The 19,157-nt window shown below is 40.9% G+C and overlaps 1 protein-coding gene across 13 annotated transcripts in view; it reads left to right on the top strand.

Moving 5' to 3' along the window:
* The window catches only part of MAP4K4 (mitogen-activated protein kinase kinase kinase kinase 4), a 219,556-nt gene that overhangs the window by 137,069 nt on the left and 63,330 nt on the right, over positions 1 to 19,157 (top strand). For all 13 annotated transcript variants that reach the window (XM_040336420.1, XM_040336422.1, XM_040336417.1 and 10 more), the window contains exons 5-13: positions 2,134 to 2,244; positions 6,173 to 6,263; positions 8,460 to 8,590; positions 9,574 to 9,628; positions 9,733 to 9,811; positions 11,129 to 11,304; positions 13,578 to 13,650; positions 16,337 to 16,547; positions 18,817 to 18,978. In XM_040336420.1, the coding sequence (XP_040192354.1) occupies positions 2,134 to 2,244; positions 6,173 to 6,263; positions 8,460 to 8,590; positions 9,574 to 9,628; positions 9,733 to 9,811; positions 11,129 to 11,304; positions 13,578 to 13,650; positions 16,337 to 16,547; positions 18,817 to 18,978 (1,089 nt within the window). The remainder of the gene's footprint in view (positions 1 to 2,133; positions 2,245 to 6,172; positions 6,264 to 8,459; positions 8,591 to 9,573; positions 9,629 to 9,732; positions 9,812 to 11,128; positions 11,305 to 13,577; positions 13,651 to 16,336; positions 16,548 to 18,816; positions 18,979 to 19,157) is intronic.

The raw sequence follows: 19,157 nt of genomic DNA, 5'->3' as shown, positions 1-19,157 counted from the left end.
TATACTTACAGGAGTGCTTAAAGTTAGATTTTTGGCTAAACTTCCACACTAAACCTACCCTCAGTCACGTTTTAAACCTAATCTATCTAGCCCTGTAAAGAAGAGATTGCTATACTTGCCTATCCTGCAGCCAGTCTGATCCCATGCTGAGCTGTCAGCGGGTGGCTTCAGTGTGTGGCAGTGTGCAAGAGAGGCAGCCGACAACAGAAGCCCCATACTAAGTCTATGATGACATCACTTTCCAGGCATTTTACAGCTGTTGTCAGCTTTCTCTCTCTACACAGCAGCCACTGCTGGAGACTGGGCCCACTTGGCTTCAGAAAAGGTATAGTATTTTTTTTTTCTTTGCAGGGTTCAAGAGATTAGGTTTAGCGTTTTAACTTCCACTTTAACAACTGTAACCTTGAGTATTCTAAACTTTTTTTTTTTTTTTTTTTTTTTCCACAAAGGAAAAAGCTGCTACAGTAACTAAAAAGTTAGCTGGATCTGGGCTTTGATTTGTTAAACGCCTATGAAAGTCTGTCTATATCTACATGTCCAAGGACTAGCCTGTCCGCAGGGTGATGATGCTGCAGTGATTACATTGCAGGACGAACCATTTGTTTCACCCTGTTACAGGAAGTGGAAGATCAACAGATAATAAAACTGTTACAGGGGAAATTGGAAAAACAAACTGTGTTCTCATGCTAGTGACAGATTGCAGCATAATGTTTTTGATTTTGCCCATAGTCCCTCTTTAAGGTCCAACTCGCCCAGACTGGGGCTGAAATGTGCTTTAGGGGCAAAAAAATTAATTCAAAAACGGTTTATCTAAAGGTATAGCATGTATTTGAATTAATTTCTGTGTGGCAGCTCTAAATCTGTGAATGCACCACTAGACCTGGTTGCTTGACTTGTGCAACAGACGCATATTAGATCTAAAGAACAGTCAGGTATTCAGCATACTTGAATGGTACCAAGCCAGCAGATGACCATACTGCCCAGACAAGACTGGGTCTTATGCTGGCCATACTATACGAAAAATCTGCAAAACCCATTTTTGAAAAACAAACATTCGGCAATGAGTGCAAACGATGGTGCCATCATGTAATGACGATAAATCGTTCAGTGGACATCAAACTGGGAAACACATTAAAGGATCACACGCCGCATCATTGGATGTGATTGACAGCAGCGCCAGCCAATGGCTCCGCTGCTTTCAATCCATCCACTGTAGCCAATCAACGGCCAGGCTCAACGGCGAAGAGGATGTCGGGGGCGAGCGCGGGACTTTCGAGGGGTCAGGTAAGTATAACGGGGGGCTGGGGCAGTATTGACGGTTGTTTTTTTCACCTTAATGCATGGAATGCATTAAGGTGAATTTTTTTTTTTTTACCTTTACAACCCCTTTAACCTTTTAATTTATCATTCGTTCGGCAGAAAATTTCCAAACTTGGGACGTTTTTGAGCTTCAAAAACGATGGACAGCAATTATCGATTTTTGTGCCCATTAACTGGCCAACAAATGGTCTAATGACCGAATTTCTGCCTTTTTGTATAGTTTTATGGCCAGAATTAGGGGGTACACAATGCATTTGAAACAGAACAAGAATTTGTGGTGGCGTTTAGACGCCTCATTACACCATCGATTGCTTTTGAGGGAGGACTTTTTGGTTCCATTTGGCCACCTCACTATATATTGACTAGCTATTCTCTTGAAAGACCAAAGATGAAAAGCTCCAACATTTGGCCCTGTTGGTAGTGCTTTTATTTTCATCCGGTGTACTAATGAATCGGGCACGCTGGTATCTTGTGAGACTCCATGGACTGGAAAGTGTTGTGCTAGGGTCAGTTTTGCACAAACATTGGAGAAGTCTGCTGTTTTTCAGAAATCTCTAGCCTTGTTAATTACAATGGTGTACTGAGCATATCGGATTGCTCGCACCACATATCACCTTCATACATATTGGTTTCTACATTTTACAATGTTCTATTTAAATATCAAAGCAGAAATGATTTTAGTGGAAATGGTAACAAAGATTCTCTCCTTTCCGAGGCATGAGAAAGCAGCTAATGAGCATTTTACTATAAAAATGTCCTTTCATTGCCACTGTGGCATGCTATATGCAGTGCTGATGTTTCTTTGTTCCACAGCTTGTAATGGAGTTTTGTGGCGCTGGCTCCATCACTGATCTGGTGAAGAATACAAAGGGGAATACTCTAAAAGAAGACTGGATTGCTTATATCTCTCGTGAAATCTTGAGGGTAAGAATGAAGTGCTCTTTTCTCTGTGTAGTGCTACAGTAATGTCATGAAATATTAATCAGCTGATTGAACCTTGTGCTAGTGCTGACAGGGAATCCTTTCTCTCTAGACTTGTGACGTCACAGGATTTCCAGTCAGCATATGCAAGGGTGCTAATTGCATGAACGTACATTCTCCGTTATAAAAATATATCTAGATGTCAAGCACATTACCCATAAATTATCATTGAAGTGCACTTTTCTTCTCTGGCTACATTTGCTGATTGATTTATACATGCTGTATCAAACTTGAGGGCATAAACTACCACCATAGAGAGTTGTCTTTGGATGTCCGTTATTAAAGTCCGTCATCTTCTTGCTGTTAAGTAACAATCCCCCGGCCACTTAGCCTGTTGGTGCATGCTCACAATTGCACAGTTGGGTCTCCCTAAGCAACAAGAGCCAGCCATACAGAGCTTCTTATTTTTCTTTTTTTTTTTTTTTATATATATTGATTGCAGTATAATCGGTTCCAACATCAATAACCTTAAACTATAGTTTAAAGCTAAACCCCAGGCAATTAGCTTAATACATAATTGAAATGTAAGCTGTCTTTTCAAAAGATTATAAATTCTCTGACTATTTGTGGTTCCATACCGTTCAGCTACTGATTGACTTGTCCAGACTGAGTGCTGCTGCAGTTATACAAAACGGTCAGATTTAGGCCATGTTTACAACATTATGTGCACAAAAAAGGTGGAAAAACATTGCAGGTTTCGCTTGCAGAGACACAAGTTTTTTTTTCACAAGAAAAGCAGAGACACAAGTTTACTTCAGTTTTCACGTGTGTTGCAGTGAATTTTTATGCACGTTGATCAGTTTTCATCTATGTTGTGTTTTTTTTTTTTATGCACAGATACACATCACGCCCTGTGTTGTCATCCCTGTCTCTTCTGTCCTGTTTACACCACAATGCTTATGTCATGTCATTTTTTTTTTCCCCCCCAAGCAGAAAACAACATATACGTTGCAGATTCCTGCACAGAAAGAAAATCTGCGTGTTGTTATAAGTGTTGTGGTGTGAATAGAGAACAATTGTTTTCTTTGTGCCCTTTGCTGAATGCATGCAGAAAAAACTTGCGTCTCTGCGCATGGTGTGACGAGGTCTTAAAATAAAAGTTAGACATACCGTATATACTTGAGTATAAGCCGAGTTTTTCGGTGCTGAAAATGCCCCCCTCGGGTTATACTCGAGTCACCTTTTTGTGCCTGATCTCCTGGACTTTGGGGACCCGGTACCGGCCGGCCATAGGTCCCCCGGATCCACACATATAGCCCCACTGTTCCTCTACAAGTGTGCAAAGTTTGTTGTCCGGGGGACCTACGGTCTGGGGAACACAGGTTTTTCAAAGTTGGGCACCCCTTCTATATACTCCCATGTTAAATGCAAGTCTAGGCATGGACACCCTAGGCTTATACTCGAGCCAATACGTTGTCCCATTTTTTTTTTGTGGTAAAATTAGGTGCCTTGGCTTATATTTGGGTCGGCTTATACTCGAGTATATACAGTCATCTTTTTTTTCTGTATAGAGTGGCAAGGATTAGGTTTAGGACACCTGTCAGGTTATTGCTATCGTTGTCTTTATTAGCGAGATCACCTTCTATTTGTCTTGTTCACCTTTCATCGCTAAAACTCAAAAGCAAAAAGACCCAACTTTTGGGTTGTTCCCAAAAGCATAATGGAGGGCAAATCTTTTAATGGGGGGACACTATTCCTGGTTACCCTGAGGACAACCAGGAATTTCCTCTGAATTCCTGTTTTGGTTATGCGACAGGAAGTGAAGAGAAATCTCCACAATTGGACACAAATGGCAAGCATAATTTGTTCCGGAGACATGCTTGTAATCCAAAGTGCGTGTTTCTCAAAGCAAATTTCCCTATAACAAATAATGGAAACTCAGATGATTCATTCCAACCATTTTATTCATAAACCTGTTTATAGTCCATATGAAAAGATTATAGCAATGTCCATCCACAAATGGAAGCCTCCACAAGGGGATTAGAAGCAAAATCCAGCAGGAACTGTAGAGAAGAGAGGCGCCTTCAAGTGTAGCAATATGGTTACATTTAATGAAGGTACAACATTTAGCAACTCACATGGTTGATGATTAAAACACGCACATCTAAGTATGCAGGGATCCGGGGTAAAGCTGTCCACATAGACTGTCCTTCGCACCACCGGCTCTCACCGCTGTCAGTCTGCAATCGTAACCAGGAAGGCTACCCTGCAGTAGAGCGATTGAAGAGCTTGTGAAGCGCAGTGTGGAAGGGATGACGTTTATGGCGGTGTGGAGGATGGTCTATGTGGACAGCTTTTCCCCTGGATGCCTGTATACTTGGATGTGTCTAAGTCATCAACCATGTGAGTTGCTAAGTGTTGTACCTTCATTAAATGTAACCACAAAAAAAGGTTTTTTTTTGGGACTTTAAATTAGATCTTATTTAAAGTCCCTTCATTAAATGTAACCATATTGCTACACTTGGAGGCGCCTTGCTTCTCTTTTATACTCGGTTGTAACTTGATGCTACTTGTAGATCAAGATATCGCTTGTATATCAAGTCAACATTTATTAAATGTATTTGCTGGTCTTGCAAAACTCTCTCAAACAAAGGTTTTACTATAGTTCTCCTCCAAGTCTCTTCCAAACCTGTGATTAGAAAAGAATATGCAGTGGCAGGGAGATGAGGTCGGCGCTCTGCTATCCCCACTTGTAAGCATGGACAGGGAGTTAGACTGATAGCATTGTATGAAGCAATTCCTGATTAGCTCAGAATGCAGACCCACCCTCTTCTGCTCTGCATGCTGCTATACATACATTACAGAAGGATATCAAGATGATTTTTTTAATGAGTCCAAGAGATTAAACATGTCTTATTTTTTTAAATTTTTATAGCCGTTTGGAGTCTAGGTTTTAAAATGCTTGTTCACAAACTTTAAAGCATCAATAGCACAAGTTAACCTCAATATCGGTAAAGAAAGGGAACAATCTTTTTATTGCATAGACGTCCATGTGAAAAAAAGGATTGGAACAGGCTCTATGGTGCAGCAGTTGTTTAACGAAGGGCCTGGTTATGTCATAATGGATGAGATATCTGTGACTGGTAATAAAGAACAGTATTAAAACACCTTGAATTGCTCCCTTTTTAGAATTGATGACGGCCCACCCTGTCTACCATAAAGAGAAAAAGAAAGCTTTAATTGTAGATCGTCATTTAATCATGTGAATAAATCCTGAAACCCAAACCTGCAACTTTTGCCGTGTGCATGTACTTAAATAGAAATTAACTACGGTATTTAATATTTTATCTGCCAGGACACATGATGTATTGTGGCCTATGGTATGTTGGAGCAAGCAGATACATTCCTTTAGGATAGTTGTTTGTCCATGTTGGAATCTGTTTTTTGTATGTTCGTTTTTTCTTTTGTGAGGTTAGTGTTTGGATCTGTTTTAATTTAGGAAACATACACAGTTGTACTTTGTGTTTCAACTGTTAAAAAAAGAAAAAAAAATAATAAATGAAATCGATCCTTTAGCCGTTAGATTATATACTATTGTCCAGCTGCCATCTACTGTTTACTGCTAGCTCTTGACAGTAGCTGTGATCAGCAGTTAGCACTCATAAATTATTCGTTTGAACCATCAAAAGTAATTGTGACCTTTCTTTGTCTTGCCGTTTACACCTAATGTGGTTTCAGCCTACTGGTTCATCATGCTGATTGCAAAAACGCATTCCGTTCTAAAACGGAATCAGGTTCCTCACAAAGGTGAATGACTCATCGCCTTGGTCTAGCAGATTACTTTATCACAAGGAAATGTAACTTTTCATCAAAAACTCAGACTTTGGTATAACCCACATCATTTATTTTTTTATTTCTTCTTGTGTTTTAGGGGTTGGCACATCTCCATGCTCACCACGTGATTCACAGAGATATTAAAGGACAGAATGTGCTGCTAACCGAGAATGCAGAGGTGAAGCTCGGTAGGTGAAAGAATACAGTTCTTTATTGAGTTAGGCAAGGGGCTGAAAAATTATATGTTTGGAATTGTCTAATCAGATAACGTTAATAATAATCTAAAGTTTTGGTTTCCAAAGAAGAAAAAACTATAGTTGCCTAGGTGGATCCGATACTGCTTATGTCCCCTCCCACCTCTACACTAAGAGCGGAGTGATCCAACACTGCTGATCACTCAGTTCTCCCCCTCTGATGTAAGCAGAGAGCCTTGTCTGTCCATCACCAGCTCTTTTCTGCCCCTCCAGTGCTCACTGGAGCGCCAGGCTGTGGAGGCAGCGGGAGTGGCTTGTTTGTTTTCCAGTGACTCACTAGGTGAATCCCAACTGCAAAGTCTGGATAGATTCAGTGTCTGGACCGGCTGAGTGGTGCAAGCCAACAGCTGACTTTAGCTGAAAATGGGTCATAGGAGTACAGAACGAATTGCATTCCTGTGATCCATAGGAAAAGTATGGCCAAAAAAGCTTAGGCTATACTTCTACTTTAAATTGCGACTTGCCTGAAGCTAACCATAGACATGAGATCAGTTGCTCAGTCTGCACATTTTTTTCCATGTCTTTGAGCCCTGTGTTTTTTAAAAAGAACAGTTGGGTTTAATAACCTGTTTCTACATGCAATTGGTCTCAGTAGATATTGTTGATCCTATTTTCCAGTCACTAAACCTAACCATTCACAAACTCCTATTTAAGTGCGCTGCATGATTCGTGCCCAAGAGTGACTGGCTTATGTGTGGGAACTTTAAAGTGCTTGTAAAGGCAAGACGTTTTTAACCTTAGTGCACTCCCTGCATTAAGGTAAAAAAAAAAATCTGAGTTGTTGCGAAATACCGTTGCTCAGCAAGAATACCATGTTTAATATTGTAGGGAAAAAAATTAAGCCTTTACAACCATTTTAAGCCTATGTGCACACTAGTGCTGCCGCATAATCATGCATTTTTGTGTGTGTGTGTTTTGTTGAGCACAAAACTCTGCTAAAAATACACAAAAAAAATCTCCAAAAATTGCTTACACTTGTGTTTTTTATGCACTCCTATTGAGACCTATACAGCCAAAAACACACCGTGCCTGCACCAAAAGAAGCACCTGTCAAAACCTATGCTGCACCAGGTTGCATTGACGTGAGTAGGCGTTTTAGAGAACAATATGATTTCCACAGTCAAAAGTTGCAGCTCGATGGCAGACAGACGTCGCATTAGTGTGACTGCGTGGAATACTTGCTGTAAGGATAAATCATTTAATCCTAGACTGGCTGTGTATGGCTATAGTGTGTGTGTGTGGCAAGGAACTGCACTGTAAACATTCCTACATGGTTTAAGATCTGGAATTTGCATTTTTAGCAATTGTTCTCATGTATGTATAATGTATTTGGCAGGTATAAACAAACTGGAACCTTAAAGTGTTTTTTTTATTCACTTAAAGGAGTTGTAAAGGAATTTTTTATTTTTTTTTGCCTATAATTGTCTGCAAGGTAGACAGACAGAATAGTGTAATGACTCTGTTAAAAAACGAGTAAATACCTATTAAATTCCTTCATCTATATCACCTCTGGCATTCTAGTTTCTGTTCTCTCATTCACTTCCTGGTTTGCATCGCTCGTTCATGTAAGAACTACATTTCCCAGTATGCATTGCGGCACGCTCAGTAATTGACACCTCCTTGAAGTCTCTAACACGTAGAGAGTGTCCTGCCACACAGATGTAGTTCCCAGGAGGGGGTGAGCAGTAAAGCCTCCCTTCACCGTGGTCAGTAAAATCAGACAAGCAGGAAGTGAACAGAACAGAGAAAAAATAGAGCAACTTCTGAGCAAAAACGAACAATGAGGAAGTGAAAAGAGGAATGTCTGCAGGTAAAGGATGCTTATTATGAAAAAAAAAAAAAAAAAAAAATCCTTTACAACCCCTTTAAGTCATAATGCCAAAACGCTAAGTAATGCCGATTTTTTTTTTTTTTGTATGAAATTGTTCCTTAAGGTAAACATGAAGGCTCCACATAAATGATATGCTGAAATAGCAGTATAGTAGTGCAAAATGTTGTTGATTTACTGTCATCATAAGGATCCCTAATGAGCTTTCTGAAGACTTTACAGCTTATAGATCTGCTGACAATGCAGCCTTTAATTAGATGTGTTTTTGAAGTTGTCAACGTATATTCATACTTTATCTGCAGTGGATTTTGGTGTCAGCGCACAACTGGACAGGACAGTCGGTCGAAGGAATACATTTATTGGTACACCATATTGGATGGCCCCTGAAGTTATAGCTTGTGATGAGAATCCAGATGCCACCTATGATTACAGGGTATGGCAAATGTTTTGTTGCAGTTCTTGAAGTATAACTATGGGCAAAACCTTTCTTTATTTTGTTTTTGAGGGGTTAGTACACCTCTTTTTATTGCCGTTTGTCTGCCTGCTGGGGAGATTCACTGTCTCTATTTGGGTTGACACTAGAACAGTAATAGAGGGAGAATTTTCCATTGAGGACACTGGTTGTGGGAACACCTCTCAGGATTCCCTCACTTTGGAGGGATTTTCTCTCCCTTCCTGTTTTGATTTTGAGACTGAAAGTGAAATGAAATCTTCCCAATGAGACCCAGATTGCTTTAAAGTTTAATTTCACCTTTCAAAACATGTTACATGTGCCACCCATATTTAGGGTGGTTCCCGCAACATGTTCCAGCTCATGACGCCATTTCCTTGATCTCTCCCCCCCCCCAGTGTGACAGTGGGTGGGGGATCTTCTCCCTATACCCACAATTTTAAAACCATGTGACCGTGCAATGCTCCTCCCACATGGCAGCGTCCTTCATTCAGTTTTTTTGTGAAGGAATGAACTACCACTACTGTCACCCACTATGGCTGATCAAGGGTAAAAATAAATGCACATAATTATTTTTTTTTTCCTGCAAAATATTGTGAATTTCTTTTTTTTTTTTCTTGAAAAGTAAACGTATGCTTTTAAGTTTCTATTGCGATGGGTTCCTTTTTTAAAGTGCAACTATCTGATCCTATACTTTACAGCCAAGGAAACTGCCATCTTAGCATCTGTTTGATTTGCAGTTCCCATGGGGCTACAGTTCCCATAATGCTACACATGTGATCAGTTATGATACCAGCCATTTCATGGTTTAACCTTTGGGTTTAGAGCACAAGCCACTGGGACCTTTGTTAATCACAGCATGCTTGGGATGCAACTGTTTTGGGAAACCCTTAAATCTTTATGACCCCACATACAGTAGCACTTTTAATTTTGCAACATAATATCTACCGTAATCATTTTTGCAGAGTGATCTTTGGTCCTGTGGTATTACAGCAATAGAGATGGCAGAAGGTGCTCCCCGTAAGTGCTCTTCATTTTCTGTTTTATAAAAAATTAAATCTTTTGGCTTTACTTTAAACAATAAACTGTAAATATTGTATCTAATAATGTGTATTCTGTTACAGCTCTTTGTGATATGCATCCTATGAGAGCACTGTTTCTTATTCCCAGAAATCCACCTCCCCGGCTAAAATCTAAGAAATGGTGAGTTCTTGGTCATTATTGTGCTATGTCTACTGCTATTAAAATATATTTGTTTTCATTATAGAACCCCTTTCACACGGGCAGATAGAATTCAGATGCAGATAGATAAAGTTATCTCCTGGAACTAAACTCAAACAATGCATTCCTATGGCCCTATTCACACACTGTGCTTGGCAGTGGCTTTGTGCGGTTTAGAAAAAAAAATTGTATCCAGGACCCATTTATTGCATAAATAGTAGATAACCACAGGTAATCGCAGTGCACCATTTCACTTGTGGATAGCAGCGGCAACAAAAAGAAAAAGGGAAGCGCATAAGAAATGGCAAGAATGATACATCACAGCTAAACGCAACCACGTGTAAACGCTGTAAAGTAATAGCTGTTAATCACAGTGTACAACCGTAAGTGATAGCTGTGCCTGGAGTCAAAATACTGTTAGGATTCAAGGGTGGATTTCCCCGGAACTGCTACTAGTGGGGTACTAAGTGGGCAGTGAGTGAAATCTTCAAACTTTTGCAAAGCTCTGGGTGCCAATTCCTTTTGACGCTTCTGAGTGTGTCAGATAGCATGTCCCCCCCCCCCTGCAATATGGTTCTCCTGCTGAACTCATTTAGCTGAGGTTAGTGGTGGGAACCACAGAAAAGCAGCAGCAGGAGGCGTGCATTTTGACACGCCTAGAAGTGTTGTATGGAAGAGAGATTTAATGTAAGATTTCATTTCCAACTTGCCGGTCAGGGAACTATATAACGTATTCTTTTTGGTCATTTTATATACACACGGCAGGTGCACTTTGATAAACTCAAATACCACCTAATTGCAAACTTGAATAATAACCTTGAGTTTATGTTGTGAAAGGGAAAAAAAAAAAAAAAAAAACTTTTTTGCTATGGGCGAAAAACTTAAAAACTAACCATCTACTAAAATATGAAGGTTGCCATTACTAAATTCTTTATGAAAGTGCTAATTGCATGTCATGTTGATTCAGTACTTTAAACCACTGACTTTGAACAAATATGCAGATAAGGTGGTATACCTCAAAGCCAGAGACCAGCAACTATCAAAAGGTTAGCAAACCATTAGGAGTTTTGACATGCTGTGATATAGGCTACAGCAGTACATGGCACTTCTAATGATGGGGCATGTTGGGCACAAACAGTAATTTATGCCTCGTTTCTGTACATTCAGTAGGCCCCAACATCAAACAAACTGTAGAATTGTTTTTTTTTTTCTTCGTAATCTGGGATTTTTTTATTCATAGTTTAAACCATCGGAGTTTGAATTTCATTGTTTTGTTTCTCCTTGCATTTTATTTTACAGGTCAAAGAAGTTTTTTAGTTTTATTGAAGGCTGTCTGGTAAAAAATTACATGCAACGCCCTCCAACAGACCAGCTGTTAAAACATCCATTTATAAGAGACCAGCCTAATGAGCGACAAGTCCGTATCCAGCTGAAAGACCACATAGACAGGACCAGGAAGAAGAGGGGAGAGAAAGGTGGGTGGTTTATTTTTCCCTTTTAATTGCTATTAAAGCGGTTGTATAGTCTTCTTTTTTTTTTTTTAGTTTTACCTACAGGTAAGTCTATAATCAGGCTTACCTGTTGGGGAAAAAAAATCTCCTGAACCTTTACGGTTTAGGAGATATTTCCTACGCAATGCGCCGCTGACTGCAGTGGCACATGCGCACAGGGGATTCTCGGCTGAAGGGGACGCCGGACCTTGCTGGAAAGAAGTCTCCCGCACGCATGCGCGGGAGTGACGACATTGCGGCTCAGCCACTCACATCGCTGAAGGCGCGATACCCGGAAGATACTGCGAGGTGAAATGTCATCTGCCTCGGCGTGGACCGGGAGGGACACCGACGCCTCGTTCTAAGGTAAGTTTTCATAATGAGCTAGTATGCGGTGCATACTAGGTCATTATGCCTTTTCCCTTACAGGTGTAAAAAAAAGAAAAAAGGCAGCGGGTTTACTACCGCTTTTAACAGTGCTTGTTTTTTCTACTGCCTGATAAAATTACTAATGTATGGTTAAAGTGGTTCTAAATAGGGCTGTTACTGATCAAAATTTTTGTGTTTGATTAATCGATTTTTTTTAATCGACTAATTTCGATTAATAACGCACATACAGATCCAATTACTTTTAGCTGATCTCCTTGCAGGCTGATTCCCAGTGCAGCTACCAACCACTGGAAAAATGGATAGCAGGATACAAAAAACACACAAAGGCAGCGCTCAATGGGAATAGCATTAAAAATGTTAGTCTTCAAATAGGTAACAAAATAAATATTGCACTGGAGATAAAATTGATGTAGCTACATAAACTGTAAAAAAGGTGCGAGTTATACCAAACGGTAGCAAAAGCAGTCATAAAAACATGTAGCGAAGTACGATACTGGTATAAAAATGTGTAAAACAATACCACTGATGAATCCAGTTTGTCGGCATATAGATGTCCCGTGAAGGGAACTATCACAACTCCCAGTGGATGGCTGTATGATCCCAGGTTGATAGGGGGAAGTGATAGAGGGAAGTGTAACAGCCCTTGCGTGTGGCAGATAGTAAGGACCGCCTAACGCCGATATACGTAGGCAGAATGGCACGGCTGGGCACAATCACGTACCTGTACATGATTGGTAAATGCCCAGCCGTGGGGGTCGTGGGCGCACGCCCGCGACCCAGTCCGAAGCTCGGTGACCGCGGAACCCGCGGACCCGATCGCCATCGGAGTCCCGCGATCGGTCCCCGGAGCTGAAGAACGGGGAGAGGTGTGTGTGTGTGTAAACACACCTTCCCCGTTCTTCACAGTGGCGCTGTCATTGATCGTCTGTTCCCTGATATAGGGAAAGGCAATCAATGACGTCACACATCCAGCCCCACCCCCCTACAGTTAGAAACACATATAAGGTCACACTTAACCCATTCAGTGCCCCCTAGTGGTTAACTCCCAAACTGCAATTGTCATTTTCACAGTGAAAATGACAATGGTCTCAAAAATGTGTCAAAATTGTCCGATGTGTCCACCATAATGTCGCAGTCACGAAAAAAATCACTGATCGCCGCCATTGGTAGTAAAAAATAAAAAACTTGTAAAAATGCAATAAAACTATCCCCTATTTGGTTTGCGCCAAATTTATAGCGTTTACAAATCGATAAACGCTTATTGGGATTTTTTTTTTTTTTTACCAAAAATAGGTAGCATATGTATCGGCCTAAACTGATATATATTTTTGGGGGATATTGATTATAGTAAAAAATATTGAATTTTTTTCAAAATTGTCGCTCTATTTTTGTTTATAGCACAAAAAATAAAAACCGCAGAGATGATCAAATACCACCAAAAGAAAGCTCTACTTGTTTGGGAGCCACGTCGCACGACCGCGCAATTGTCAGTTAAAGCGACGCAGTGCCGAATCGCAAAAAGGGGCCAGGTCCTTTACCTGCATTTTGGTCCGGGTCTTAAGTGGTTAAGCTTGTATAGCTTTTAAGACATGTATTTTTGTAGACTTCCAGGGCCATCTATTTCAGCAATTAAAAATAAAGCTGTGAGCTTGGTAGGGAACTGTATTCATTGAAAAATTGGGATAATCTATAAATGTAAATGTTACGATTGTTGTGCACATTATATAATAATTTGATTTATAACCAAATTCATTTGACCCTGGGCAATGTGGGAAAATGATTAGCCACAGGTGATCTGAAATATTTTTTGGCCAGTAAAGTATTTGTTTTTCTGGAGGTGTTCTGCTCACTTGTCTGTTTTGGTTTAGATGAAACAGAGTATGAATACAGTGGAAGTGAAGAGGAGGAAGAGGAAGTGCCTGAGCAGGAAGGAGAGCCAAGGTATGTCAGTGTTGATTCACATCCTAATACATATACTGTAAGAAAGAAAAAAAGATGCTGCCTTCACCCATTTACCTTTAGGATGCTCTGTTATTTAGCTTTGGATATTGGGCGAAAATCTACTCTATAATTACAACAAACCCATGCTCTTTTTAAGCCAGCCATAGATGGGTTGAATCATATGGGCAGGCTAAATGTACCCAAGTTGATTTATCAACGTGTGTGCAACCAGCCTGACAGATTTTACATGTGATTATCGCTAGGGACTGCTAAAGCAATAATCACTGTGTTCTCCAAGTGGGGTTTGCTTCCCCTGCACCACATGGCTTTCGGAAAGCAATTCACTCGGTCTTTGGCTGGCTCTAAAGGGGCTGTAAAGGTTATTTTTTTTATTTTCTAAATAGGTTCCTTTAAGCTAGTGCATTGTTTCGATTTCCCTTCTAAATGTGTTTTTTTATATTTTTGTTGCCTGAATTTCTCACTTCCTGTTTCTCCTCAGTAAGCTTGCCCCATCATACATGGGGGTTAGTCAGATAGAACAGCTTACTGAGGAGGAACAGGAAGTGAGAAATTCAGACAAAGAAAAAAAAATATTTAGAAGGGAAATTGAAGGAAATGGTAAGTGAACCAACAATGCACTAGCTTAAAGGAACCCATTTGTAAAATAAATAAAACAAACCTTTACAACCCCTTCAAGGCATGGCTATACCAGTTTACTTGAACCCCTCCACCCTTTTAGTCCTAGCAGTGTATACTTGCCATTCCTTTATTCCCTCACAGTGGCAAAATAAATACCTGGTCGTGCCTGGTTTTAAGAAGAATGGGGCTCACCCAGGTGACATAGCTGAGCCAGTCAGTCCTTGGCACTCAAAGGCTATGTTTCCAGTGACTTGTAGTTGCCACACATTTATGTGTGGGGAAAGTAGCAACTTTATCAATATTTTACAATTTTCAGGCATAGTGATAAAAATGCCTGATATTCTGTGTGCGAGCCAGTTACTAAATTTGTAAACAAATATTCATATTGGCTATAACACCATGGTACTGAAAAATATATAGCTTTAAAAAAAATTGTTCTTGTATAGAATTTAGTTTTTTGTACTGATATCTGGCTAGCAGAACAACATCTGAGATGTACCTTTTTTTTTTGTACGATTTTTGCCACCAACAGATGCTGTTTTGATGCATTGTATTGACTCTTTTGCATACACACAGTCCTGATCAAAAGTTTAAGACCACTTGAAAAATTGTAAAAAATCATGTTTTACATTGTTGGATCTTAACAAGGTTCCAAGTAGAGCTTCAACATGCAACAAGAAGAAATGAGAGTGAGACAAAACATTTTTTTGAGCATTCAATTAATTGAAAGAAACGATTAAACTGAAACAGGCTGTTTTTCAGCTAATCAAAGGTTTAGGACCACATGCCTTTAAAAGGCCAAATCTGTGCAAAGATGTGGATTCTTTGTCATCTTCTGTCAGGTAGTCACACGTTGTGATGGCAAAGGGCAAAAAAAAAACTCTCCCTTTTTGAACGTGGTCAGGTTGCTGAACTGCATAAGCATGGTCTCTCATCAAGACACTGGACGATCCTCGACCCAAATTAAGGCCCTTACTGGTGCTGACTGCAGCCCCATAACCATCAGACGGCATCTGAGACTGAAGGGCTTCAAAAACAAAAAAAGTCTTCAAAAACCTTGTCTCCTTGAACGCCACAGAACTGCTCTTTTGGACTTTGCAAGAGAGCACCAAACATGGGACATTCAAAGGTGGAAGACATTTTTATCCTCTGATGAGAAAAAATTTAACCTTGATGGTCCTGATGGTTTCCAACGTTACTGGCATGACAAGCAGATCCCACCTGAGATGTTTTCTATGCGCCACAGTGGAGGGGGCGCCATAATGGTCTGGGATGCTTTTTCCTTCAGTGGAACAATGGACCTTCAGAAAGTGCAGGGGCGTCAAACGGCCGCTGGCTATGTCCAGATGTTGCAGAGAGCATTCCTCATGACTGAGGGCCCTCGTCTGTGTGGTAATGACTGGGGTTTTCAACAGGACAACGCTACAGTACACAATGCCTGCAGGACAAGGGACTTCTTCCAGGAGAATAACATCACTCTTTTGGCCCATCCTGCATGTTCCCCTGATCTAAATACAATTGAGAACCTTTGGGGATGGATGGCAAGGGAAGTTTACAAACATGGACAACAGTTCCAGATAGTAGATGGCCTTCGTGCGGCTGTCTTCACCACTTGGAGAAATGTTCCCACTCACCTCATGGAAACGCGAGGCATCAAGCATGCCGAAACAAATTTTTGTGTGATCAACAATAACGGCGGAGCTACTCATTACTGAGTTCATGTTTGGAAGTTGGATTTCTGTTTTGGGGGGGGTTTAGTTTTTTTTTGGAGGTGTGGTCCTAAACTTTTGATCAGCTGAAAAAAAGCCCGTTTCAGTTTATTCGTTGTTTTCAATTAATTGAATGCTCAAAAAATGTTTTGTCTCACTTGTTAAGATCCAACAATGTAAAATATGATTTTTTTGCCATTTTTCAAGTGGTCTTAAACGTTTGATCAGGACTGTATATCTATTATTGAAGTTGTGATTTGCATGTATTGCAGTGAGTGACTTACAGGTAATTATGCAGTCAGTGTCCTTTTGACTATATATATTTTTTTCTTTCTCAGCTCAATTGTTAATGTGCCTGGGGAATCCACCCTTAGACGCGATTTCCTGAGACTACAGCAGGAGAACAAGGAGCGTTCTGAAGCCTTACGAAGACAGCAGCTGCTGCAGGAGCAACAACTCCGAGAGCAGGAGGAGTACAAGAGGCAACTACTGGCAGAGAGACAGAAACGTATAGAGCAGCAAAAAGAGCAAAGAAGGCGCCTTGAAGAGGTAGAGCATAAGTCCCTTCTACTGAAAAAAGACCTTGAAGAGGACTGATACAATTTATTTTCATGAAAAAATATTATTTCTATATTCCTATTGCTACTATAATTTACAGCAAACGAACACTTCTGCCATTTGAAGTTTTTCTAAAGTCAAAATGCATTAAGGCAGTGGTCTCCAAACTGTGGCCTTATCCGGCCCTTGAGGTACTTTTCTTCCCACTGATGCAAGAGATTATTTCTTCCACTAACACCAACAACAGGGCAATGTTTCTCCCATTGATACCAATGATGGGTCACTATTACTCCCACTATTATCAAGGATAGGGCACTATTCCTTCCACTATTACCAAGGATGAGGCACTATTTCTCCCACTGACACCAATGATGGGGCACTATTTCTCCCACTGATACAATGATGGGGCACTATTTCTCCCACTGATACCAATGATGGGACACTATTCCTCCCACTGATACCAACGAAGGGGCAGTATCTCCCACTGATACAAACGAATGGGCACTATTACTCCCACTATTATCAAGGATGAGGCATTATTCCTCTCACTGACACCAAAGATGGGACACTCTTCCTCCCATTGACACCAACAACGGGGTGCTATTCCTCTCCCCTAATACCAAAGATGCATTGTTTAGCAGCCGACTGGCTCCCATTCAGCGCTTACAGCCAGTTGTGGAGAACGCTGAACGGCATGTTCTGGCCAGGGGGTCGTCCCCCTGTCAGAACACAACAGCTCACTGGAGGAGATTGCTGTACTAAAGTCAGATCGTTGGTACAGCGGCTCTGACTGGAACTGTCAGTTTTCTTTTTATAACCTGCTGGATTGAATGAAGAAAAAACTAGTAGTGTGAACCAGGCAATGCTTATAGGTGCGCTCTGAGATTGTGTCTGTAGCTAGCCCCAAGCAAGGACTTGGAAACAAAGGAAACCATCAGTTGGTTACACAGGTGGTATGGGCTTATTAGAGTACCAAATAAACCACACAGATATATATAAAAAGAAAGATACTAACAGATTTCACCAAAAAGTGTCAAATGGTTTGTCTCTTCTCTCTTAAAGTAGAAGTTTACCCTAAGTAAAATCTGTAAATCTACAGGCATCCACAATCTAAGGGCCCTTTCACACGGGGCGGATCAGTAATGATCCGCCCCGTGAACCTCCGCTTGCTCAGCGGGGATCGCTCCGTTGATCCCCGCTGAGCTGGCGGATGACAGGGCGGTCCCCACACACTGTGCAGGAACCGCCCTGTCTTTTCTCCGCTCTCCCATATGGGGGGATCGGATGAACATGGACATCCTATCTCATCCGCTGACACCGCTATCTTGTAGGGACCAATATGTGTCCCCTTTTTCATCCGCACACGGATGGATGAAAAAGCGGACATACGGTCCGCAGGTGTGAAAGGGGCCTAAGACTAACCTATCTAGCTCAGTAAAGAAATCGCTATACATATCTTTCCTGAAGCCGCTCTGATCCCACGCTGAGCTGTCGGCTGTGGAGACGGGTGCAGAGGAGGCAGCCGACAAGGGGAGCCCCATAGTAAATCTATGGATGACGTCACTTTTCATGCATTTCACAACTGTTGTCAGTTGTCTTCTGCGAAGAGCTTTCGCCGCTGGAGACCGGATCGGTTTCAGAAAAGTTATGTATAGCGATTTCTTCTTTACAGGGTTAGTCTTAGATTGTGGATGCCTGTAGATTTACAGAATTTAGTGTTAGGGTGAACTTATACTTTAACTGTCGCTTTTGTTGGACTGCTTGGCAGGATCAGTAGATAATAAAACTGTTACAGGGGGAACTATGAAAAAGACTGGTGTACCAATACTGTTGATTGCTTCTTGTGTATATTTTAGATTTTTCCTTTAGTTTCACTTTAGGCTCCATTCACATCTCCGCGACAAGCAACGCCGCGGATAGTGTATCTTTTTTTTTTTTTTTTTTTTTTTTTCAAATTCTTCCCATTGCTGTCAATGGGCGAACGCCAATGTCGCCTGAAAAAAAGGGTCCGGGACTTTTTTTCAGGCGACAGGCGTACGGCGTCTATGAGATGTGAACCATCTCCATAGACTGCAATGGGAATTTCCCCCTCTAGCGGCACAAGCGTCCGGCGTTTTGTCGCCTAGATGTGAATGGAGACTTGGTTCTTTCCTAGCAAGAATATATTGGTCCACTTCAAAGAGTGAAAAAACTAGTATTCTAAACCAGTTAATGCTATGTGGCTGTAAATGTTTTCTTTTTGTTTTTCCCTCACAAACAGCAACAAAGAAGAGAGCGAGAGTCACGGAGGCAACAAGAAAGAGAGCAACGGAGGAGAGAGCAGGAAGAAAAGAAGAGAATGGAGGAGATTGAAAAAAGACGTAAAGAAGAAGAAGAACGTAGAAGAGCCGATGAAGAGAAAAGACGTGTAGAAAGAGAACAGGTGAGAAATGAAAAAGGGCTAATCAATGTGTAAAAAATTGTAATATTTATGGTGTGGGTAGTTTATTATCTGGTGCAGCACATCCTAAATGTAGGTTTTATTTACCAGGCTTTCTCCAACTACTAAAAAGCCACCCTTGTGGCACTGTTCATGTATTAAAAGAAAAGTGTGGTCTGTGT

This window comes from Rana temporaria, chromosome 2, assembly GCF_905171775.1.
Source record: "Rana temporaria chromosome 2, aRanTem1.1, whole genome shotgun sequence".
NCBI classification, from domain to species: domain Eukaryota; kingdom Metazoa; phylum Chordata; class Amphibia; order Anura; family Ranidae; genus Rana; species Rana temporaria.
The sequence above is the reverse complement of the archived record's forward strand: the minus strand, read 5'-3'. Positions and strand labels throughout refer to the sequence as shown.